The following is a 26,394-nucleotide window of genomic DNA, read 5'->3' as shown; positions in this document are numbered from 1 at the left end:
CTTTTGTCCCTGCTACTTTTCAGAGTACATAATAGAGGCTATATTGCCATCACTTGCACATAGTCTATTTGTACATAGTTGAGCACAAAATCTATTTTTACAATATCCTATAAGTTATAAAGTACAATGTGGAAGAAAGATGTTGTGTTTTTGTTTTCTTACCTTAAATGACACTTGTAAGTTTGGATATTGTATTAATTTATTGATTTTGACATATTTTCATTAAAATTATGGGTTCAAACTATGTTATTGCTTGCTTCAACTTCCACTGGAACACTAAAGTAGTCAAAGATTTGATGTTAGGTTTTGCTGGTGAATGATTTCCATCTGGTCTGTAGCTCAAAATTGGGGATGCTGGCAGACAGCTTCATTAGTTTTGCCCTAACTCAAAATCAGTAGTATAACACTTCCATGTCTGAAAGGATAAGCATGTTTGGTGGCAAAAGGAATCGAACCCTTGATTCCTAAAGCAACCACCCTAATCACCAGATCATTCCAAAGCTGAATAAACTTGAGTTAATGGAAAAACTTGTAGTGAGAAATTTTAATTGCAGTATTTCAATTAAATGGATGGTTGGAATTAAATAAAGTAACAATTAGAAATACTAATTTTGATTAGTTTATTATTTTGTGATATTAATTGATAAATTGTAATTTAGAATAATTGATAATTCAATATGGCACTAAAAGATGCCCATAGATAGTTGAATTAATTGTCCAACTCTGTAATGAACACATACACAAAATAAGCTAGATGTTTCCTAAATTGGGGACCATAAAGATTTTTTTCATGGAGGGGGTCCAAAAATGGGCAAGAAACAAAATTGCTGAATTAATTCTAAATAAACAATAAGCTAAAAATTAGATTATGTTGAAAGGAGATGTTATTTTTACTGTGGCATTGTTTTTCAATCACCATGCTAAAGTTATAGGTTTGTGGGTTTGATACTCTTTTACTTGCATCAAGGGATCCTCAGACAAAAGAGTTTGGGAACCACTGCTATAGCTGATGAGAATGAATCATTCCAGGGTGTCTAGGACATATGTTTTGAAAGATCATACAAAAAAGACATATTAAGTCAGAAATTTTGGTTACAGGTTGCATGAAATATGGAATGTACACCCATATGTTCAAGAAATCATGACTTACTGAATCATCTTTGTATTCGTGGAAAGTCCTCATCCAAAGTTATGATGACTTCTGTGTTGAAAATACCACATGTAGTAAAGATAGATATTAGTGTCAAAGATGCTTTTGTGTAGTCATTACAGTAGCATATAGATGGCATTTTGCAAGAATTTATAATAACTAAAAAAATAAAAAATGAGACATTTTAAGGCAACAGTAATTTATAAAACTCCTGCCAATTTAGAAAAAGAATGAACTTGTGGAAAATAACACTAGAGAATCTAATAGCTTGGATGTTTAATTGGTACTCTGATAAAGAAAAAGTGAAGCTCAACAAGAAAAATCATATTTTGCCATAGTTTCACTAACATAATATTCATTTGGTGAAGATATTTATGAAAAAGGACCAGCAATCCAAACAGATGGCAGGAAGAGCAATATAAGAAAAACCAAAAAACTTAATGACTGTTGCCTTGTATCTTCAGATAGTGTGTAAACTTTCTTTAAAAAAATTAAAAAAATCACAAAACTGAGGAATAGATGAAAATAGAGGGTTTATAACTTGCTTAAAACGTGATAATTTTCTAAGCCTAAATTAAATTATTTTCTGGTTTCACCTTTACCATCCAACCTAGAAAAATTGGTGTAACTCGGACACTTTTAATATTCCTATCAGTAATTGTTCTTATCTGTTCAATTTTTATATCCAAATTTCATTATTAGAGCTACTTTCTGGTCAGTAGTATCACTTGAAAAAGGTAGTGGAGAACAATATTATCACAAGTATAAAAGTGGTCATTATTTTATACACACAAGTGATCTAAAATCTATTACTTAGAATCAGCAAAATGATTTACATATTTTTATCCTTATTGCATGTTTGTCATCACTTGCATACATTCTGTAAGTAGGAAAAACTGGAAAAAAACTTTGGTTTTGAATATTTCAAGAAAAGTGCTGTGGAAGTAGTGTTGAGAAAACACATGTGACAATGGTTTGTTTTTTTAAATACAAAATCAGTGTTGTAGTTTTTGCAGATAAAATCTTTAGTGATTGACTCCACTCAGAATATAAGCATCATGCAAGGCTGTGTTTGAAGGTTCATTTGTTAGCCAATAATTTGAAGATAGTTCTTAAAGTTTTGTCAGATAGTATCCAAGCAGTATTTTTTTTTTTTAATCACTTATGTGGAAAATATGAGCTATTAAGACAATACATCACTTCTTTGCACAGAACAGCTATATTCTTCACACATTTTTCTAAGAAATTTGCATGCCAATAGCCTTTAGCTAATTCCAACTTAAATTCATGGTTTAATGTGAACTGTGCTCATGCATGATGTTGATATCATGTGACAGTTGCCTTCCACTAATAGGAAGATGACACAACTTCCATGCACAGTAACTCCCACCCTGAGCATTGGCACTTGAGATGTCATTCTTTTCCTCAGCATTACATTGAAGGGAGTTAATTTTTCTCATATGTTCAATTTTCTGAGATTTGTAGTGATAATTGAAATTATAGTTTTCAATTAACATTGGTTTTTCTTTCAAACGTATTGCATTATTTATAAATTTTCGAGTGGCAGTTACTTCTTTGTCCTATGACAGTGATGAAGTTAAAAACATAGGGTCTGTTTTTACAATGGCTTCTGGAAGCTAATTAACTGTTTGGAATGTGACAGCCATTGTACAGCATGTTGCAGGATCCATCATGCATTCTGAGGCCATCTTCTTCTGTCCCTTCAGTTGACACTTCTCAGTTTTAGAGTGACCAGAAGGAATAGGAATTTAATTTACTGTTCCCTCCACCTGGTTTTGCTTTGTGTATGGTGTTACTGGTTGAGGACAAATCCTAAACTATCCATTCTATGATTTCTTAGGTATTTTCATTTCATTCTGTTTTGTCTCTGTATTATGATTCATCTTATTATTTGCTCCATTAAACTAATACTTACGATTATTTGGTATTTCCTCTTTTACGTGATATTAGGGCTCATGCTGATTGTTTCTTTGCACAACTTCACATCTGTGCTCACATACCTTGTCACTGTTGTCTTTTTGATACTTTTATTCTGACTTGCAGCTATTTTTTCTTTACTTTTCTAGATTTCAAGTATTTGGAATCTCTTTTTGTCTGCTTAAGGAGTGGACTTCTTATCTCTGTTCTGTGGTACCAACTTTGTTACAGCTTCATTCTATTCTTACTATCCTACACAAGGGGTTTTCTAGGGAGATTCATTCCTTTGTTATCACCCTTAACCTGTACCACATCTTCTTTCACTTGGATCCTCTGTTATTCCATTAGGATGCATTCCTTATTAACATACTCCTACCTGCTCCTTACTGCTTGTGGGTAGGTTCTTAGTTGGATATGTTCAAGTTCTGCCAATTCCTGCAACATTTGAAGCTTTATCTCTTCCCTTTATCCTAATCTTTTAGGTTTTCTCAACATTGCATACAGACCTCCCATTTAATATTTACTGATGAGTGTACATGCTCCTTCCTGTGTATTTATTCTGCTGCATTTTCAATTTTTAACTTATAATCATCACATGTGTTTTAAATTTTAAATGTGTATATTCAGTCATTTCTAATGGCATAAGAACAGTAAGGTGTTGAAAGGTTTGTGGTGTAGATTAGATTGTCACTTTTGGCTCTTACACAATGAATTAAATTATTAAGTTGTTTCAAAATTCAGTAGTTGTAATGCATGTTACCAGATTGTGTAAAATATATATATTTTAATTTATAAGTGTATTCAGTAATTAAAATGCATGTTTTTTCTGTGCAGCACACTTTAGGTTCATTGTACTCTTCTTCAACTGCTTATTGACGTTTGGATCCTATTTTTGTTTTGATATGCCCAGTGTTCTCCAGTCTCAGTTTCAAGGGGTAAGGTCTATGAAGTTTGAAAAATTATTAACTCATTACCTTGTTTATTATTCAGCTAAGATCTGAAAGTACTGTCTGGCACATTTATAATTCAGTTTCTAAACATATGATTAATTATTTGGTAGTTAATGATAAAAAGATACAAAGTATATGAGAAACTTCTATTTTTATGTAATGCATAAATCTATTAAATTAAACTCAAATATTTCCTACAGTATTTTTGTCTGTTTTAGTGATAGTGCTATGCAATTATTTTCCAGGAAGTTCACTTGTGTAATAAAATATATTTTTCCATACCATGAAAGTCATTATAATGTTCATTGCTTGACAAACATCCAATTCTTTGAAAACTTGTTCGTGTATGAGTATACTTAGTTATTTTATTTAGGCTTAAAAAGTGAAGTAGTTATTTTTTGTAATTTGATGTTTTGTGATATTTCAATATTTTTTATTAAGCTGCACCAAATAAATATGTTACAGAATTTCACATGTGAAAAAGACAATAATACAGATGTAAACAGCACCAACACTACCTGCTGTGTAGACTGTCTAGGGATGAATCCAGATGAGTACAATTTACTCTATGCTATTTATGCATGGACGTAAGTGAAATTAGAATGCAGTTATTTCAGTTTTTATTGGTTTCCAGACTGAATATATAGATATAACCTGAAGTTTTTAATGTTATAATGATTAATTTTTATCATGGTTTTAGATTAGCCATAAGATTGAAAAAAATGGGTCAATCAACAACAGTAACCTATTCACTGTGGCAGCAGTGCTTATTCCCTGTGTGAAAATGTTTTTGATAATTTTATTATAATGCTATTTTTACTACAGTTTCATGACTACTAAAACAAGTTGATTATGATTCCATGTATAATTGTTTCTAACATCATATTGTGATATATTACTTTATTTTCACTCACATAAATAGCTATTCTCATTCAGTGCTGCCATCTGTATGCAAAGAGTTTTTATGTATGCCACATCTTCTATCTACTCTTTATTTGAATTAACTGATTCCTGTGGGTCATTCCATGTCATTTTCAGATTTTGGAAAATTTTCCAGGTGACCCCTCATAATGCCTTGAAAAAATTCACATATGCTCATCTACTCAAAAAATGAAAAATTGCCAAAGATTAGATCAATATCTTTAATAGTTTCTGATTTATAGCCCTGTAAAATTTAATTAATTTTTTGTTATTTTGGGCAAATTCTTTTTTGGGCAACTTTGGCTGCTTAAAGCTGCAAAAGTAATGGTGGTAGAAGGCTGAAATTTGCTACACTGATAGAATTAATCTCACAGAATTAAAAAATGGTCTCAAACCAAGTTTATCTCTCTTAGGATTTGTGTAGCGAGGCATTAAAATCACCTGAAAACCCAAAATCGTAAAAAACATTGGTTTATTTAATAAGCCATAGCTTTAAGACTTAATATGATACAAAACTGAATTTTGTTTCCAGATTTCCTATAACATATCAGTTGATAAATCAGCAATTGTTGTAATTAAAAGTCTGTTAGATCTCCTGTAAAAATATTTAGTTGCATGCAACTTTTTATAATTTAGCTAAAAATAGCCCTGCTTTAGGCCACAGTTTGACCATGTCACCAGTTATTCAGCCTTTTCACCATATATTCTTACATCTCAGGATGGTGTTCAACCTACGTTTTGAGTTATAATTTTTTAAAGTATCCCCTGATCATATGTTTATTTGAAAAAAACCTTTCAATTCAGGTGTGTTACTGTGTGCAAATATATCCATACAATTTTGAAATATTTATGAATCCCATTGAAATATTCTAATCAGCCTTTACCATATATTCTTACATCTATGAACATGATCTTCACAAGAATCAAAGTTGTGAAAAATAATAAATTATCAAATTTAAGTGTCACTGATATGTACCCATTGGGCAAAGGACCCCATTATTATTATTATTTTTATTTACACTAAAGAAATTTTTAACTTAATTTTCCAATCTTTATTTTTTTCCACACACTTGTACATTTTACGTCAAATGCTAACATTTGATTTACATACACTGCTGGCCAAAATCTTAAAGCCAATGAGCATAAAGAAAAAATGTGCATTTTGCATTGTTAGACTCAACCACTTATTTGAGTAGAGCTTCGAAAGATGAAAATAAGAAAAGGGAAAATAAAAATAAAAATCTTTTTTAGCATTTAATAAGGAGAATGTGAACATTATGAAATTAGCCTAAATACTAGCTGGTCAAAAGTTTAAGACCATACCAAAAAGAAGTCCTAAACAGGGTAGGAAATGCCCAACAAGAGGTATCAGTAGTGAGTTGCACAGCTGTCATTGCGAATAACTGCAAACATTCGCTTTGGCGTGGTGAAGATGGCTTTACAAAGATCATGCACTGTTTGGAATTGATATCTGTTTCTATAGACTTCCCTTGCCATCCATCCCCAAACCCTTTCAATGTGGTTCAGTTTGTGCGAACACGCTGGATGGTCCAAAAGAATCACGTTATTTGCTATGAAAAAGTCCTTTGTCCTGTGGGCATTGTGGATTGCAGCATTATCCTGCTGAAAGATCCAGTCATTTCCACACAAGCGAGGGCCTTCAGTCAATAAGGATGCTCTCTCCAACATGCCAATGTAGCCAGCTGCTGTTTGATGCCCCTGTATAACCTGAAGCTCCATTGTTCCATGGAAGGAGAAACCACCCCACATCATGATGGAACCTCCTCCACTGCGTCATGTAGAAAATGTGTCTAGTGGGATATCCTTATCGTGCCAGTAACGTTGGAAGCCATCTGGACTATCCAGGTTAAATATTTTCTCATCAGAGAACAAAACCTTTGTCCACTTTCCTACATCCCATGTTTGGTGCTTCTCAGCAAAGTTTAACTGGGCTGTTTTGAGCTGCATTCTGCAGAAATGTGGTGTAATATGACAGTTCCTTTCACAAGTTTTCTGTACACTTCCTGCAAGGAGGTGTGGCCTTATTGTTTCTAAGTTTTGTCAAGCCCAAAATATTTCAACATGGCTGATCTGTGAAGCATCAAAGGGCTATAAATTTCAATGCTATACAGTGCATATGTTGCATTCTTGGATAAACAATGTGCAACTATAATATTACAAACATCAACCTTTTCTTTTAAGAGTTACAGATGATTAACTGTGGCAGACAAAAAATTAAAACATGCTTGACACCTTTATTGTTGTGTAGCTTTTATATTGTTTATAAATAAGTTGTGTCATGTATCATCTTATAAAATATTGTCATATATATCATATTTCAATGTCTCGTTATATCACAAACATGCATAATGTCATATGTCCCAACACAAAGAAAGGGTTAATAGAAAATTAGGACTTGTGATAATTAAAAAAATTTGTTTGTTAGTGTAAGATCTGTTTTATAGCAGAAGATATTTGACTTCAATTGAGCCATGGATCTTGAGACTGCATTAGTGAACATAGCTTGAAACATAAGTGCAAGTTAAACTGTGAATGTTTTGTCTTGTTTATGTAACTTGGTCATTGGAATGCATGACAATACTACACTGAAAGGAAGCATGATGTGGATTCATATTCCTAATATGAATATCATATTCCTTTTTTTTTGCACTTGCAGATATTTTGTAATTATTTTTATAGTCATAATAAAAATGTAAATTTATTAGGGTAGTTTTTTAAATATATAAATATAGAACAAAATTAAAATAAAGCTAATTTCTTGATCTAGGAATGCTATCGTTGTGATTGCAGCAGGATTTCTGGTGGATAAATTAGGAAACAGATGTAAGTTACTTCATTAATAATTTATTCTCCATCAATAAAAAATAAATAATTTTTTTTAAGTTTTATAATTCAAAATCTTACCAGTTCAGTTTAATCATCAAAGTATATGCAAATTAGATTAATAACTCAGTACTCTTCACCAGTGTTTAACAGTAATAAAAGTACAGAGAATAAATTTATGTTTGGTTATTTTAATGTTTTAAAGAAATTTCACAAACTGAGTAAAAACTGATTTTGTTAATTATCCTCTTCCCTGGAGGGGAGGCCAGGACTTTGCAATTGGATCCATGTCTGTCTGTCTGCTTTTCCACATGCATATCTTGAAAACTAATAAACTGATATACATGAAAGTTTCACACAAGATGGGAAGGCAGTATGAAACATTTCTCCCAAGATTTGGTCCAGTTTTGGATTCTTTGAAGCATTTTTTATAATGGAGATTGGGCATTTTCATGGTTTGGGTTAATAACTTAATAAAGTGTAATCAGATTTGTACACATTTGTACAGTGGACACATTAAGATTAAGATTTCTCATAGCACTACAAGAAAAGATCTGGATCTGAAAAAGTTTTTCTGGGTTTTCAAAGGTAAAATTTGACATTATACAACATAAACACATGCAGTCTCAAAAAGGAGAGGTGGGAAAAGGTATGGAATCTCTCTGATTGCTATTGTTTTAGTATAATTACTATAACTAGGCAGTTAATAGAACTACCCGATTGATTTATTGTGAGGCTTATTAATTTGATTGCACTGAACTAATTTATTATTTTTGTATGAGACTTTATCCCTCTTATTAACTTTTGTTTTTTTTATAAAGACATGTTCAAATCACTCATAATTTAATGTGGTTGATATTTTCAGGTAGAGCAATGTAAGATTAAGTTACTTCTGTAATTTGTTATATATAAAAATGTATATGAAACTTAGTACAAAACCTATAACTAGCTGCAAAATATGATTGATATTGTTCCATTGGTTTCTTCATAGAAATGCTTTCAGTACTACTGTGCTAAAACTAAAATCTCATTCTTCATTAAAAATAACTGTTTTTAGGTATGATAAATTTAGTACGGATTCTTGTCACAGTATATGGTAGATATCATATAATTTCTTGAAAATGAAATCACTCCATTCCTAGAAAAAGAAACAGTACAATGTTTACTACTTGGCAAGCACTAACCCTCAGGTTATAGAATATACTCAAAGGGCCTGAAGCATAATTACCAACTTAACTTTAATATTAGTTGTACCCTAACCTTTGATCATGTATGCATATCTTCACAACATTTTGTAGAAAACATTATAAGGCTTTTGTGTGCAAAAAATCTGATTTTTTAATTAAGTATTTTAACTAAAGATTTGTTTGTGAATTTCTTTATTAATTTTTGCAACAGACTTAGAAACTCGCTGAACAAAAAGCAATGGTTCACTGCTGGTGCCAGTACTGTTTTCATGGACAGTAGTTTAGTACTTTTAAGAGCAAAAAAGCAGATATTTTTAACACCACTTTTCCCCTACAGTAACACTAAACTTACAGTTTGTTATATGTATGTGTTGTTACTATTTGCTCATGAAGTCTTACATTTAAGTTTTTAATTAAAACATGGAAGAGTAAATGAAAAATATATAAAAAACAATGATCTCTGGTACTTATTGATACTAAAATTTTGTTGTCTTTGCACTTGTTACTAATATTTTAAACTTGTTAACCCTGATTGAATTTTCTGCTTGTAGGCTGTAGACAAATTAAGTTTTGTAGACTTTATATCTGCAATTTGAAATATCACAGAATTGTAAATTAATAAAAATTATTTGAAAATGAGTAGTTTTGATTGGTTATAAACATGTACATCAGGTAAATACAGGGTGGCTACAAAATGCTACAGGGTGGCTAAGTGTAGAAGGTTGGCACAGATCATGTCATAATTTAGTGAATTATATTCCTATTGTAGAGAAGAATTAATCATAAGGAATTTAAAAAGAGAATGTGTAAACAGAGTATTTTAACTAGTTTTGTTTGTATGTAGAAGTATAGTGTATGTGAAGAAGTATTCAGGTGACAGAGTTAAATATTTTAACTCATGCAGTTGGTGTCAACAAAAATAAAATTTAAATTTTTAAAAATTTCTTGCGAAACAGAGCAATTAAAATGTAGATAATTAAAACCTTGAATTATACATAAAACTAATTTCATTAACATACATTGATAGTAAAAATTGTTTAAATAAATTTTAAATGTAATTCAGCAAAATCTCACGACATGGATGGAAATGGTACCCATATGGAAAGGGTTAAATTCTGTACTTCAGAGTGGGAATAATGAATATATTAGAGAAGGGAGAAGATGTAAAGAACAAATGTCATAATTCTCATACTAAGAGAAATTGAGGACTTTAAATATTTCCTAATGAAATTAAGAACTTAAAACTTGTATTGAAATTTGATTTATTAACTTTGTTTCAATGCTAAGTTTATCTATGTACATTGATAATAAAGTAATTTTATTAAATTTTGAATGTAACTCTATAAAAGGCCATGACATGCAAATTTTGACCTACCTGTTCCAACAGGGTTAAATCAGCCATATTCCAAGTAACATTGTAACTGTAATAAGTAAGCAGTATATTAAGTTAAAGCTATGTTGTTATTTAGTCAACAAAAATAAACACAAACAACAATTATGGTGTTTCCTGTGGGTTCAGTTGGTACATATGTGAATCTGAACAAATTTTCTGAGTTATGGTGAAGCTACTTAAAAGGTGATGTAATGTGACAGTCAACCTTATTTATTGTAAAGATTTTACAATGGGTGCTGCCAACTTCTTGCTTTCATGAGATAACTACCCTAATCCCAAGGCAATTCTGGCCTTAAACTTAAAACCTTAAATGAATAAATCTGTTTGGTGTAATTTATTATTTTACAATGTGATAATGTCTGTAAACATCTTCAGAAGAGCATTATACATTTGAAAGTTGAATAAAAAAAATCAAAACAGCAGTAATAAGGAATCATGATGTCAATATTTGATTATTTTTGGTATGAATAAATTTAACCTTAATTTCAGTTAATCGTTTATGTGACACTAGTCAGTTTAGTTTCCCAGTTCTAATAATTAATATTTATATTAAATACCTCTTCTAGCATACTACAGTTCTTAAATATCTTGCAATCCATTTTTACTGAAGAGCTTTTTAATCAGTTATAAATTCACCAATTTACTACAAATGGTCAAAATGGGTTTTATTAGTGAAATAACATTGTATGGCCTGGTTGTTGGGCATTTGACTCTCAATCTAAGAACAGAGGTCTTGACACTCCATCAACAAATGTGCTCATCTTTTCTTTTCATTAGGTGATATAATGTGACAGTTCATCCTACTAGTTGTTGATAAAAGAGTCGTCTAAGAGTTAGCATTGGGTGGTTTTATGTAGCTCTCTTCCCTCTAGTTTATCAATCTTAAATAAGGGAAAGCAGTAGTTTTGTGCAAAATTAAAAAAAAAAAGTTTTCAGAAATAGTTGACAGAAGTCAGTCAAAAGAAAGCTAAATAACCAGTTTAATGACTAGGAAAAAATAACCATTGAAAACGTTTTTTATTTTTGGACTTGTATGTTTAGTAATGGTAACCTTTTATTTGTTTAGACTCTACAAACTAAGATTAAGGCTTCTTTTCAGATAACAAAAATTATCTTGTGTAATTTATTTTTAGACTATATTAATTTATATTTTTTGTGTTGTAATTAAGATAATTTGATGGATGCACTGACAGAGGGAACCTGCTGTCACTTTGTATGCTTTGTCTTAAGCTTTCACCATCCATTTAAAAAGTAAGATACTTTTTATAGTAGGGATTGTACATAAACATTTATGTTTAACTTACATTATTTTGTAAATATTTCACTTGACAATATTATTTTTTAGTGGGTGTATTTCTTTTCTCATCCTTTTGTGTGCTGGGATCATCAATATTTGCTCTGGGAGCAATGTTTCCTGGGACATCAGTGCTACTGCCTGTCATGTTGCTTGGTCGACTTTTGTTTGGTGCAGGAAATGGTTCACTCACAAGTAAGAACTACTTATCCAGCTTCAAAATTTCTTAACTTCTGTTAGAAATAATTATTTGAATAGTGTAAGAAGTTTCATGAAAAAAAAATGAATTTTTTTCAGTTGTCCAGAACCGCATTACAGCTTTCTGGTTCAAAGGAAAGGAACTTGCTTTGGCATTCAGCATTACTCTGGCATTTTCAAGACTAGGGAGTGTGCTGAATTTTTTCATCACGGGAAACATGTATACAGAGTTTGGCCTTTCATGGACTCTCTGGACAGGTATCTATATACTTTATAATTTGCAGGTTAAATACTTTACACTAAAATATTTATTTTGAGATTAGCTTGAATAGACGTTTATCTCGGTAAAACACTAATATAGTGTTTTATTTCCTCAATTATAGCTTCAACTCATCTTATAGTCTATTACTAAAATTTAGCTTGGAAGGAATTTTCCTCCATTATTGTTGCTTTTGGAATAAACAGTTTCTTAGTTTTAATTTCTTGTTGCCTAAAATCTCACCAATTACTTTTTTGTGTATTGTTATTGCTGGTAAGAATATATTTACCAATTATATTAAGTTTCTTCACAAACATTTCTTTCTTGAACAGTTTTGAAATTGTGTATGATCATCTTGTTTTTAGGAGCTATGTTATGTGCTATTGGATTTTTATCTGGAATTGCTGTCAGTTTTTTAGACATAATGGGAATTAATCAGCTAGGGCGAAGTTCAGTTTTGGCACATGAATCGAAAAAATTGGTAAGTTGTAAATCTCGTTATTTTGGTTATTTATAAATGTATGGTAATTTCTAGTAAGTTTAAATATTAGGTTGTTGTGATTAATATTTAAATACTATAGTGGGTTAAATTTCTGTAAAATAAAATTATTTTAAACTTTTTGTTTCTAATTAGAGATGTCCATTTGTAGTTATGTGTAAAACACGAGGTCTGTTCAAAAAATATGCGGACTGACGTCATAAAACAAAATGTACTTTATTTAGAAGTTACAGGTCTGGGACCCCTTCAAAGTACTCTCCTCCTCAACGCACACACTTATCCCAACGGTGTTTCCACTTTTTGAAACAGTCCTGGTATGCTTCTTTTGTAATGTCCTCCAGCTCCTTCGTCGCATTTGCCTTAATCTCGGGAATCGTCTCAAATCTTCTTCCTTTCAAGGGTCTTTTGAGTTTGGGGAACAAGAAAAAATTGCAAGGAGCAAGGTCAAGTGAGTAGGGGGGTGGGGGTGGGGAAGAACAGTGATCGAGTGTTTGGCCAAAAACTCACGAGTTCTGAGGCACAAAGTTCGCAGCAACGAGGTGCATCTTCAAGTTTTCGGTCAAAATCTCGTAACAAGATCCAACTGATATCCCACACTCTTCAGCAAGCTCCCTGACAGTCAGATGTCGATTTGCCCGCACCAGGGTGTTGATTTTGTCGACGTGTGGGTTGTCAGTTGACGTGGAAGGACGTCCAGGACACTCATCATCTTCAATGGACTGTCTACCATCCTTAAAACGTTCATGCCACTTGAAACATGCTGTACGCTTCATAGCAACATCACCGTAAGTCGTGTTAAGCATAGCAAAAGTTTCAGTCGCAGATTTTCCAAGTTTAACACAAAATTTCACAGCAAGTCGTTGCTCCTTCAGGTCATTCATTCTGAAATCCGCCAAACGAAAAAATCACACTTCACTTAAAACCGCATAGCTAATACACAAATGAAGATATCTGCAATCAGGAAATGGCGTCGTAATCAGCTGATCTGTGCGAACCTAGCGACACCAAGAGGATTCCCTGGAACCAACTGGAGCCGTGCAATTCAAACAGTCCGCGTATTTTTTGAACAGCCCTCGTAAGAGCTTTGTAGGAGTCCTTGATAAGATAATTTTGACACCTGTAAATGTTGTGTTAATATGGTATTTCTATGATCTTTAGAAAAAGTTTCTAATCATGCCATTATAAGTTGTAAATTACTTGGGGAATGTGGAAGTTACATTGCACTATCGAATTTCATTACTCATGAGCTGTTTGTATTTTATTTTATTATTATTTATTTTACCTACTCTAACCTTCACTAACCTAAAGAGATCTATATTTTTACATTTTACATACTTTTATAACAATAAATAAGTAAAGAATAAACATGAAAAATAAAAAATAATTACCTGAAACTTCTTTTTCCTTGCTCTTAATTGTCAAGAATATTTAACCCTACTTTTTTTTTCTATACCAATGGTAGTTATGGACTAATTAATATTTACTTAAATGATGCACCAATGAACATAGACTAATAACATGCAAAAAGTAGACAATTTCCCCTAACTCTCAAATTTTATGGTTTTTTAATTGTTTGACAAGAGCTATTACAAACTCATTCAAGCTAGTTGTTAGCTTTCCTGTGGGGATCAATCTTGTACTGACAAGGAAGTTGGCAGTGCTTTGTTGAAAACAGTTGTGTGATATGTCATTTGATGGATGAAAATAATGTCTCTTTCTCTTAGTTATAGCTTATATAGAATTAAATGTAAGAGAGAACTATTAATAAATCCTGAAAGAGAGAATGTGGCAAGAGGGCTCTGAATTTGTATTTAATAGCTCTGTAACCAAACAAAATTGAAAACTATAAAAAATTATACTTTGAGTGATGACAATTTTATAGTGAGTACTCTGTGTTTAATTTCATACTTATTTGGATGGTTGGTGGATAAAAAAGAGAGGAGAGGATATCTGAAGTAAATGTCATGTGACAGACTAGGGGAAAATCTGGATATTTTTAAATATTGCTTTATAGAATTAATAACTTAAACTTGTATACCATCAAAAATGTGGATTATTAGTTTCGATTTTATGCTATATTAATTAGTACAATATATACAAAAGTAGATTTTTAAAATTTTGAATGTAAGTCACTGAAACTTCCTGACGTGCAGTAAAGGATACCTGTGATAATAAGGTTAATTGCAGAATAACCACTGGCTTACAGTTGTTAATGCTAGTGATATGCATACTTTTGTATCCCTGTAAATGTTGAACCTGGAATTTTCTCATTTCTCAATAGTACAGTTTTTTCCCATCTAGGCATTTTAGATTTTTGGCATTAAATGTTTTATTGTCTTTTTTACTTATGTTTCATTAAAAATCTTATTCATGATGAAGTTCATTAAAAACTGATATTTTAGAGACAGACAAACTGACAGTATAATGTCTGTATTTCAGCATATAACAGATATTCGATTCTTCTCACTTTCCTATTGGCTCTTGGCCATCACAATTATGTTTTTCTACAATGGAGTTTTTCCTTTTGTTGCTGATGCAAGGTGAGGTTTCATACTGCCTAGCAGACAAGAATTTTGTATGTAACATAACCAGTTATAAAAACTATGTAATTTTCTAGTGTTTTCTATGTTTAAATTTTGTAAATAAGAATTTAAAAAATCATGCTGAGAAACCTTTATTGTGTGGAAGTATTGCAGTGTTAAACTTCTGCAATATATTGTTAAACCTGGTCTAAATGTAGGTTTTATGATTTCTGAAAACATTCTCATTAAATGTATAGCTACTGTATAGTTAATGGAATATCTTAACTGTAATTATTTTTGCATCAGGCATACTGGAAAGGACTTGAAGGATTTGTTAAAAAACATGTTTTAACCCTTACGTATTTATGAGTATGTCAAAATAAATCATCACAGGATTATCACTGACCAAGTTGGGATATTAACATGTGAACAAGATTACCCGTAACTAAAACATATAATGCAAACATTAGTGAATGTCTAACTATTATTCTATTTCTGTATAATGGACAAGTTCTGATCAATTTAATTATTTTTAATAACTGCAACTATCCTCAAGCCAATATGTGTTCATTTATTCTGTACCTTACACATTGGAAAGTGTAGCTTTTAGCTAAGTCTGATGCAAAAAAAACAACAAGGCTAATAGGAGTGATACTAGTTATTTTTATGTTGCTATTTAAAAACCTTTTGTATACGAATTATTTTCATATGTGTGGATTTGAAAGACGAATGGTGTCTCAGTGAAAAGTTCTCTACTGTGTAAAAATAATCCTTGAGATAAGGTATTATTATTTGAAACACTTTATCTTATGACTACCGACTATAGTTCTGCCAGTCTACAAAAACATTTTAAAAACATATTCATATACGAAATGTAATTTACAAAGTAGCAGTATTGGTTTTAAACTATAAGTAATATTTCCTTGTAAAAACTTGTGTATGTACAAATGTTATGAACACTTCATAACAGAAGAAATTTGCTTTTTATTATACTCATCAATAATTACATGAAAATTAAAATGCTACATTCTTTTCTGATAAAGCAGTTATGAAAGGCTAGTTTGTTTTTCTTTCTTTTACTGTTCTAGATAGTAAAATGATGATACAGAAATAATTTTGGAAGTTTTATCAGAAATGTATAATGTTTATTATATTAAATGGAATTTGATATGTCATAATAGGAAAAATGTAATCATTGAAAAAATGAAATTTCATTTTTTTGAAATATTTTTAATATTACTACAAATGATTTGTGCTCTATTTCTTACAGCAAATTTATTCAAGACAAATATGAGTATGACCCCAAATCAGCATCCTATGTGGCAGGAGCAGTGTATGATGTATCAATGGTGATATCACCATTTCTTGGAGGAATTATAGTAAGTGGAGATTTCTCATAGTGTAATAAAGATCACTGAGTGAAGGTTCGGGAATTATAATTTCTCAGAAAATAGCATAAGTAAAAATAATAACATACACAGCATTATATTCAATAAAAAGACGACATAATTCAGAATGTAATGGCATAGAAAAAAAAATGCCGAAAAAATTTTAATGAAATATTTCGCTTGTGAACTTGTACTGAAAGGAAAAGGGACAAATTATTTTGGCAAACAATGGGTGAATGAAGACAGAGAAGAAAAACTGATTTGAAATAACTCAGAAAGGCTTATTACTGAAGAATTAAAAGCACTTGTAATAGTAGAAATAGCCTCAAAGGACTAATACTGACCTAACAAATATTAAGACAGATTGTAAAGAATTGGAAAGAATCAAAAGCATTTATCACAAATGATTAAAATTCAGTGAACCTACCCTGACAGGGGTGACTCTTGAACTGAACTATGTCATATGGAATTACATGGAAAGAAATAATTTAGAAAAACAAACTGTCATTTAAACTTGTTATTGCTAATGGTACTTTATTTGGAATTGTGGATAAGTAAACTATTTATTAGTATGTCATGGGTATATTAGCTGAATTAGTTAGAAAAGAATAACATCATAAAATGTTTCTTAGTGGCTTAGCAGTAAGTCTGAAAACCTACAATCTAAAACTGGGTTTTGGAACCCACAGTACAGATTGCAATTTATATAGCTTTGTACTTAATAACAAACAAAACAAGCAGCATGAAATAAAATCATGAAAAAATTTTATTATTTGTTTAAACAGATAGATATTTTCAAGTTTGTACAGCAGATATGAAATAGAACATAATCGTTTTATTCTCAAATACAAGTTTTTCAAAATTTCACTAATTAAATTGAGTTATGTGTTTGTGATAGAATACGCACACAAATAATGTTACAATATTAGAAAAATACAGATATCATTTTATTAAGTTAATAGCCCATTTGGTTATGTAACTGGAATAAGTAACTACTAGTCACATAGAAATTATTTGCTAAACAATTGTACAAAATAACTATTTTCTCAAGAATTGTCATATTTCCATAAAGCCAGTAAAATGTTTAAGGTCTACATATCTTAGATAATTACTAAACAACATTTAATCTCTTGTAAGTATAAATTACATAGATATCCAAGGTGCTTTCAAATAGTACTATACTGCAATTTTAGTGGTCAAAGCAACAAAGTGTTAATCCTGCATAGCTGAATTTTATTTTTTTTGATTTGAGTTATTTTGATGTGAACCCATTTTGAAGAATTATACTCCTTAACATTTCCTTCACAACTAGTTATTACTTTTCACAGTTTATCTGGTATTATGCAATGCATATTCAGTAAAGATTTAGAGTTTTTATAGTAATACAAGATTTAGGGATTACAACAAGTAAGGATTTAAAAATTAATTTTAAACTTTATTTTAAAAGCAGCTAGTTATTGAAATAGGAAGCTATCTTGGATTTTGGCAAGTATGGATTGGAAAGTTATTAAAAGATAAATTTGTCTTATAAAAATCATAAGTTTACCACTCTGGATTATAGTTAATATAGATTATTTAGAATTATAAAAACTATGAATGGTAAAACTACTATTGTTTGAGATGAAACAATCTACTGTGAAAAAATCCTTCATATGTTTCTTTTAAGCAGAGATCAGAAATATTACTTTTATAACATACAACTTAAAGAAATTCTTGGTTATTACAGCAATTATGTTGTAATCTTTTTGTAATATTTATGTTTTAAGCAGAAATTTAGGAAACAAAATCCTGTAAAATTGACCTGTAAAATTCATTGAAAGTTTTTTTGATTGTTTTATTGAAAAGTATTCTTTAATAGTAGAATTTACATTTACCAATTAAGTTTTGTACTTTTGATTTGATTGTGGGTTGTAATTGTAGTTAGTTATTAATTGTTTACATTATTGTGAAAATAGGAAAGTAAATAAAGGCAAGGTAAGAGGAGGTTGTTTAGCCCATTAGAAAGTCACATCTATACTGTGAAGAGAAATATATATTTATGTAAAGTAACTTAAATTTACTTACTTACATCTATATTTCTGTCCAAAATGTTTTTGTTTTTTTTAAGAACTCAAAGTTACCAATTTCAAAAGAAATTAGAATAAGTAATTTACATTTTCACAAACAAATCTGGTAAAATATTTCATTAAAAATCTGATTTTTTGTATACAAAATTCCTGTAATCTTTACTAAAAGTCTACCAGAGTTTATGAAGATATACTTTCTGTTATGTTCATTAATATACAGTAAATAAGTTACTTCTGAAACATCTGAAGATTGAAGAAAGATGCACTTTAATCCCTTCACAATGGGTCAGGGTTCAAAGGCCATGTCATCACATTTGTTGACTTGCATTCAAAATTTTATTGAACTACTATTTTATAAATTTATGTCAATAAGTTTGAAATCAAATTATAGATTATGATTCAGATGTTAATATTATATATGAGTTAATTTTTTGTATTAATTGTAAATATTAAAAGAACATATTCAAATATAGATTTTAGGGAGTCACATGATATGTTGAATAGAGAGAAGTTTAGGATTAGGTGTTTGTGATGTCAAAGTATATATACGTTCATTTTCTATTTATTATGGATACTCCTAAAACAAAAAAATAACACAACTTGAAACCAAAGAGAAAAACCTGACTACTGGAAAACGACCACACATTGATGAATCTGTACAGCCTAACTCACCACTTGAATATGTCCTGCAATTCCTAATTTTGTATTCCTTAAGTGACAAACCTCTAATGCAGATGTCCCCATTTTTTATTTAGAAGGGCTTGCTCGCTCCCCTAAATCGGTAAAAAAAGCTACATTTGGGAGATATCTTAGTGGAAACATCTTCATCACAGCATTCCAAACTCCTTCTGACATCAAAGGCCTTTGGGGACATACCCATTGAAGTTACTCCTGATTCCACTTTGAATACTTCCAGAGGAGTCATAGTTGAAAGAGATTTAAGGACTGTTCCTGAATCAGAGATCTTCACAGTTCTCACCAGCCAAGGTGTCACAGCAGTATGCTGAATCTTCACTTGAAAAGATGGAATCCTGGAACCAACAAATGTTCTAATACTAACATTTACTAAACCATGCCCTCCCACCACAATAAAAGTGGGATATCTGAATTATAAGGTGCGATCTTATATTCCAAATCCTGGACAATGTTTCCATTGTCAATGATTTGGTCATTCAAAACAATCTTGCTGTGGTTCCGTGACCTGTGCCCATTGTGATGGTAAAGACAATAATGCCACTGAATGCCAACTCGAACCACATTATATAAACTGTAATGGTACACATCCTTCTTATTTTACTTTTTGCCCTAAATGGGTTGAAGGAAAAGAAGTAAAACGTGTCAAGACAGTTAACAATCTCACTTGCACAGAGGATCAAAAATTATTATTACCTGTTTTGACCAGAACTTATGCTGCTGTAACCTGTACTACTACTACAGTAGGAGTCCAAACAGACCTTACCCTATCTTCTACAGAATCTTCACCAGCAAATCTGAATGAAACACTTTCCAAAATCAACACAGTTCACAAATCAGTGTCTCCTTCCATCTCTGTCCTGACCACACCTTCCAGTCATTGTTGAACTTCACCTTCTTCAAGTCAAGATGTTTCCATGGGGTCTCCCTCTCTTAATACCCCAAAAATTAAACAAACAACTCATCTACACCCTCAATCATTAGTACATATAATGATAAATTCAGACCCAAATATTTGAACTAGAGCAGGATCCATAGAGGGTGATAGACCCACATCCAATAAAGAAAAAAAACACCATCGTAAGCAGAATGATTCTCTACCGTCTTCTCCGCTGAAATAATTACACATAGCCACACTAATTCAATGGAACTGTTGAGGTTTCCAATCAAATGTGACTGACATCAAAGATCTGATTGACTTTTTTATCTTCCTCTCTTAATACCCCAAAAATTAAACAAACAACTCATCTGCACCCTCAATCATTTGTACGTCTACTGATATATTCATACCCAACCATTTGAACTAGAGCAGGATCCATAGAGGGTGATAGACCCACATCCAATAAAGAAAAAAAACACCGTCGTAAGCAGAAGGACTCTCTACCGTCTTCTCCTCTGAAATAATTACACATAGCCATACTAATCCAATGGAACTGTCGAGGTTTCCAATCAAATGTGACTGACATCAAAGATCTGACTGACTTTTTTATTATCCCATTTGTCTTTCTTTGCAGGAAGCATTTCTACAGCCTACAAATACAGTTACTATCTGCCACAATTCTTTATACAGGAACCACAGGCTATGTGCAGGACGGGGACATGGTGGAGTTGCATTGCTGGTTGATCAGCATGTGCCCACCCAGTCCCTGTCATTGACCAAACCCTTGGAGGCTGTAGCCATCTGTATCTCCTTGAGTTGTACTGTCACTATTTGCTCTGTATACCTTACAACTGAAATGCATTATAATCAATCGGACCTCGATACCCTCATTGAGCAACTGCCTACCCCTTTTTTAATCTTGGGAGATTTCAATGGGCATAATCCCCTCTGGGGTGGCTCCCATATTGATATGAGAAGGCATGCCATAGAGCATATGCTCCTAAACCACAACCTGGCTCTATTCAATACTGGCTCTTACACATATTTTCATGCACCTAGTCAGTCATTTACAAATATAGATCTTTCTGTCTGTTCCCCTTCACCACTCACTCACTTTTCCTGGGAGGTTGACACTAATCTACAAGATGGTGATCATTTTCCCTTCATCTTACGAGAGATTGGCCGTGATCAGTACCACCCGACCCATGTACCTTGGTGGAAGTTGGTCCAGGCCAACTGGCCTTCTTTCACTACTCTCTCGGAACTTAATCTTGCCATCTTATGTAAATCATCCATAGATGATTGTATAGCAGCACTAACCAACAGGATTATACAAGCTGCTACTCGATGCATCCCTAAAACCTCGACATGTTCCCTACTGAATCCCCACACTTGGTGGAATTCTGCCTGTTCTATAACAAGGAAAACTCAGAAGTGTGCTTGGGATAAATTTCGAAGATACTCCACACTCTCAAACTGCATTGCATTTCAGCAAGCCTGTGCATACACTCAGCAAGTTAGACGTCAAAGCCAAAAAGAATCTTGGATTAAATACACCTCCAACATTTCTTCAACCACCAGTAAAAAAGTTATGTGGGATAAGATCCAGAGGGTGAGTGGAAGATATACTTCTGCTTCCCTCTCTATCTTAATATCTGATGGCCATGAAGTTGCAAATGCACAGAGCATTGCCAATACTCTTGGGGACTTCTTCTCTTGTGTATCTAACTCTTCAAACTTATCCCCTTCCTTTTTAGCCATTAAAACACAGGCAGAGCATCTACATCTTTCCTTTTCAACTGACCATTCCTATTACTACAATCGCCCTCTTACACTGATGGAACTCAGACTTGCTATTCATCGATCTGGCAATACATCAGTCGGACCTGATAATATACATTATGAGATGTTACACCACCTCTCCCAGAACTTTCTTACTATTCTCCTAGCTGTCTTTAATTGGATATGGCAGGAAAATGTCTATCCAGATGCTTGGAAACAAGTTATCATACTCCCTATTCTGAAACCTGGGAAGAAACCAACAATTCCTTTGAATTACCATCCCATTGCTTTGACAAGTCGTCTCAGTAAGATCTTAGAGAGGATAATCAATGCCCGACTCATTTGGTTTCTTGAATCAAACAACCTCCTCTCACCTACTCAGTGTGGGTTCTGAAGACAACAATAGACCACTTAATTTGCCTTGAAACATCAATCAGAGAAGCCTTTTTAAGGTGACAACATCTTGTTACTGTTTTTTTTTGTGTAGAAAAAGCTTACGATACAGCATGGAGATATGTTATCTTACGAGACCTTCACTCGTATGGATTGAGTGGAAACTTGCCCCTTTTCATCCAGCAATTCTTAATGAAGCACCGATTCCAAGTATGTGTGGGCTCAACACTCATTTTTTCCCACAAGTACTTAGAGTCCCTCAGGGTTGTATTCTGAGTGTCATACTTATCATTATAAAGATTAATGCCATCAGTGAACAGCTACCCCCTATAGTTGCAAATGGTCTTTTTGTTGATGGCTTTTACATCTCATGTCAGTCATCAAACATGAGGTTTATTGAACGGCAGCTACAAACTGCAATCAATCAGATACTCAAGTAAACCATGGCAAATGGTTTTAAACTTTCACTTTCTTAAAACCTTTTGTATACATTTCTGTTGCAAACGGGGAATCCACCAAGATCCAGAACTCCGTCTTGATGATGATGTACTTCCTGTCATCCCTGAGGCAAAGTTCTTAGGTCTTATATTTGATTGTAAATTAAATTTTCTATCACACATCAAGCAACTTCATATCAAATGTCTAAAAGCTTTGAACATTCTCCATGTCCTTTCTTCTACTTCTTGGGGAGCAGATCGATACTCCATGCTCAAAATTTATCGTGCCCTCGTCCGATCCAAACTTGACTATGAGTCTGTGGTTTATGGTTCTTTCAGAACCTCAGCATTAAAAATGTTGGATCCTGTCCATCACCAGGGGCTTCAGCTTTGCATTGAAACTTTTCGTACTTCTCCCGTGCAAAGTCTATGTGGAATCTCGTGAACCCCTTTATATATTTACCGTTTGCAACTGTCTCTAATGTATGCTTCCAAACTTTGATCCTTACCACAGCATCCTACATGGAGTTGTGTTTTCCAACCACAATGGACCACAATGTTTAAATAAAGAAAATCTGCAATTGTTCCTTTTAGTCTCCATATTCAGGCACAATTAGAAGAGTTGGATTTATCCTTGAATAACATTGCAGTTTCTTCAAATCAGCCTATTCCACCATGGCAAATTACTGTTCCCAGTTGTAACTTATTTTTGAGTCATCTGAGTAAAGCAGATACACCTGATTGGAAATATTGCTCTTTCTTTTCTGAACATCTTTCATATGATCCATCCATTCCTATATATACAGATGGTTCCAAATTGGGTGACTCAGTGGGCTCTGCCATGGTTTGTGAAAGTTCGATTGTGGCACACAAACTCCCCCCTACAGTTTTTGTTTTTACTGCCAAATTGTATGTTATCTCTCTTGTCCTAAATCATATTGAAATAATGCAATATAAAAATTGTACAACATATATGGACTCACTTAGCTGTCTATTGGCTCTGGAATCATTCCATGATAGTCACCACCCTCTTCTCATCAATATTGAAAACAAACTGACCCATTTTTCTCTCTCATCTGTCTCCATCCAATTCTTTTGGATACCAGGTCATTGGTATTTGTGGGAAATGAGCTGGTCGACAGAACAGCAAAGTCTCTGTTCTGGATCTATCATCCCAGTACCCATTCCATACATGGACTATGGTCCAGTTGTCAAATCCAGACTGTACACCAGATGGCAAGCAACCTGGAATGAGTAACACAATAACAAGCTCTTTCAAATCAAAGGTTTTTGGCCCTCTTGCTTCTGTAAGGATCGAAGAGAGGAGGCTGTTTTGGCAAGGCTGCACATTGGTCATAGTTTTTTAATGCACCACATCCTTTTATCTGGAACTGCTGCACCAATGTGTGGTCTATGTGGCACAATCATCCACATTTTATTATCATGCCGTTATTACAGTCTAGAATGACAACACAATTTTAAAGATATTTGTAAGGCGGGTTTGCCCTTGAATTTGGCCCATGTTATAGGTGATACTGCCCATCTCACTCATGTTTTTACATTTTTAAGAGCAATTGGTCTTTTACACTTAATTTAAGTTTTTTATTGGACTATATAGTGTTTTAGCATGATTTCTTTTACACATTTTAATGTTTTAACATGATTTCTTTCATACATTTCAATTTTTATTTTGACTTGAACCCAGGACTGGAAAGGCCAACTTCAGGTGACTGGCAGCAAGGGTGTACTTCTTGCTTCAGTCTTCCTGGCAGTTCCTAATTTTACATATATTACTTTTTACCTTAATTGCTCTATACCTATACTGTACCACATTTTGTCTGGCACAAATAGCCTTGTATATTGTGCCAATAAACATTGAATACCTACCCACCCACCTTCACAAACAGATCTGGTAAAATATTTCATTAAAAATCTGATTTGTTTATATAAAATTGTTTTAATCTTTACTAAAAGTCTACCAGAGTTTGAGAAGATATACATTTCTGTATCAAAAGGTATAGTACAAACACTTAACATGTGCAAATGTGTATACAAATGTGTGTATATTATACCAAGCTCATAGTGAAAGGGTTAATGCACAAGTACTTTCAAGTTTATTTAATTCATAGTTATCTGTTCAGTTTCATATTTTAAATTTTGTTTACATATTATTGTGGAATGTTTTATTAATTTTAATGATTAAATACATAAAAAAAATACTTCTTGATTCTTGAAAATATGTTAGAAATTTTTAATTATTAATGAACCAAAGTTTAAACATTCACACTTAACTTTAGGTTATGTTTTAGAAATTTAGTTAAACCCTGAAAAAAGATGTAAACATAACTTCAGTATTTTCACACTATGAGTATCACTTGTGCTATTAACTTGATAACAATCAAATTTGTTTATACTTGACAAGAAAAAGAAGATCAATCTCTTTTAAAGAAAATTGAATCTAGTAACCAATCCAGAAATAAATAGTGTGGATAACACTAGATAAACAAATAAACTCAGCACAAACTGCTGTGGGAGAAAACTGTAAAATGTGTTTGGGTTGGAGCCTACTTGAGAAGGTAGTTACTTGAACATAACATGAATAAAATAAAAATAGTGAAATAAACTATTGTGGATGATTGGTAAACACTGGTGATGAGTAGAAAACTATCCACTGAAGTTTTCATTTCAGCCTCTACAATGATTACGTTTATATTAATTGCATTAGATGAATAAAATTAAAATTAATCTCACTTTCAATAAGATAGTTCAACATTCAACCTTTTACCTAACTAAGAAGTTGGTATAGGAAGTACTCAGCTGTGTGTACTCATGATGTTACATACACAAGAAACTGTGGTATGAATATTTAAGAAACCAAGGTTAACATATCAGATATAGTGTACTTGAGGTACTGAGAAGGATATATATAAATGTAAACAGTTTTAAATGTGTCTGTTTTTCATTTGTTTTTAAATACAGAAGCAAATTGAGGGTTTTGCAAAATAAAGATAAATTTACTTATCATAATAACCAATAAATGAGTGTAGGTCTATTTATCAAATATCTTATTTCAAAACCTTGTGAAACATGGAAGTCAACTCACACACACAGTCAACAGTAATTATTAGTATCTTTACCTAACTAATATACGTGTTATGTACTACTTGTACAAGAAACAACTTCATTAAAATACAGGATATACAGTGTTAACAGTTTATTTGTTAGCATCAAGAATAAGGTTTTTTTTAGTGCATGTATGTTATATCAAGCCCATTGTGAAATAAATGAGCTCACAATTACAAAATCTTTGAGGGAATCTGTATTCAGATTGGAAATAAAAAGAATGGGTATGAAAAGTTATTACTGTTAGGAAACAAATCATCCTTATTACAAAATGTGTATATGATAAGTGAAAACTATCTGTAATTAACCCAACATTATTCATTCTGTGGTTGGCTTTTCTGCACACAAGCCAAATATGAATCAAGTCTGACCAACAACAAGTAGATCCTGATAAAGAATTAACTACACTTAAAACTATATTAAAAATATTAGAAATTTGTATACTATTTCATATTTTTCATTCAGCTGATACCATTA

At 32.2% G+C, this 26,394-nt stretch overlaps 1 protein-coding gene across 1 annotated transcript in view; it reads left to right on the top strand.

Annotated features, from left to right (window-relative positions):
- LOC143249339 (lysosomal dipeptide transporter MFSD1-like) overlaps positions 1–26,394 on the top strand; it is a 37,260-nt gene that overhangs the window by 795 nt on the left and 10,071 nt on the right. Inside the window, exons 2-9 of the mRNA XM_076499005.1 lie at positions 3,923–4,023; positions 4,504–4,625; positions 7,748–7,803; positions 11,729–11,872; positions 11,975–12,133; positions 12,500–12,615; positions 15,073–15,173; positions 16,426–16,534. Coding sequence (XP_076355120.1) covers positions 3,923–4,023; positions 4,504–4,625; positions 7,748–7,803; positions 11,729–11,872; positions 11,975–12,133; positions 12,500–12,615; positions 15,073–15,173; positions 16,426–16,534 — 908 coding nt within the window. The remainder of the gene's footprint in view (positions 1–3,922; positions 4,024–4,503; positions 4,626–7,747; positions 7,804–11,728; positions 11,873–11,974; positions 12,134–12,499; positions 12,616–15,072; positions 15,174–16,425; positions 16,535–26,394) is intronic.

This window comes from Tachypleus tridentatus, chromosome 4, assembly GCF_004210375.1.
Source record: "Tachypleus tridentatus isolate NWPU-2018 chromosome 4, ASM421037v1, whole genome shotgun sequence".
NCBI classification, from domain to species: Eukaryota; Metazoa; Arthropoda; class Merostomata; order Xiphosura; family Limulidae; genus Tachypleus; species Tachypleus tridentatus.
Note: the sequence above shows the minus strand (reverse complement) of the source record. Positions and strands in the feature narration are given on the sequence as shown.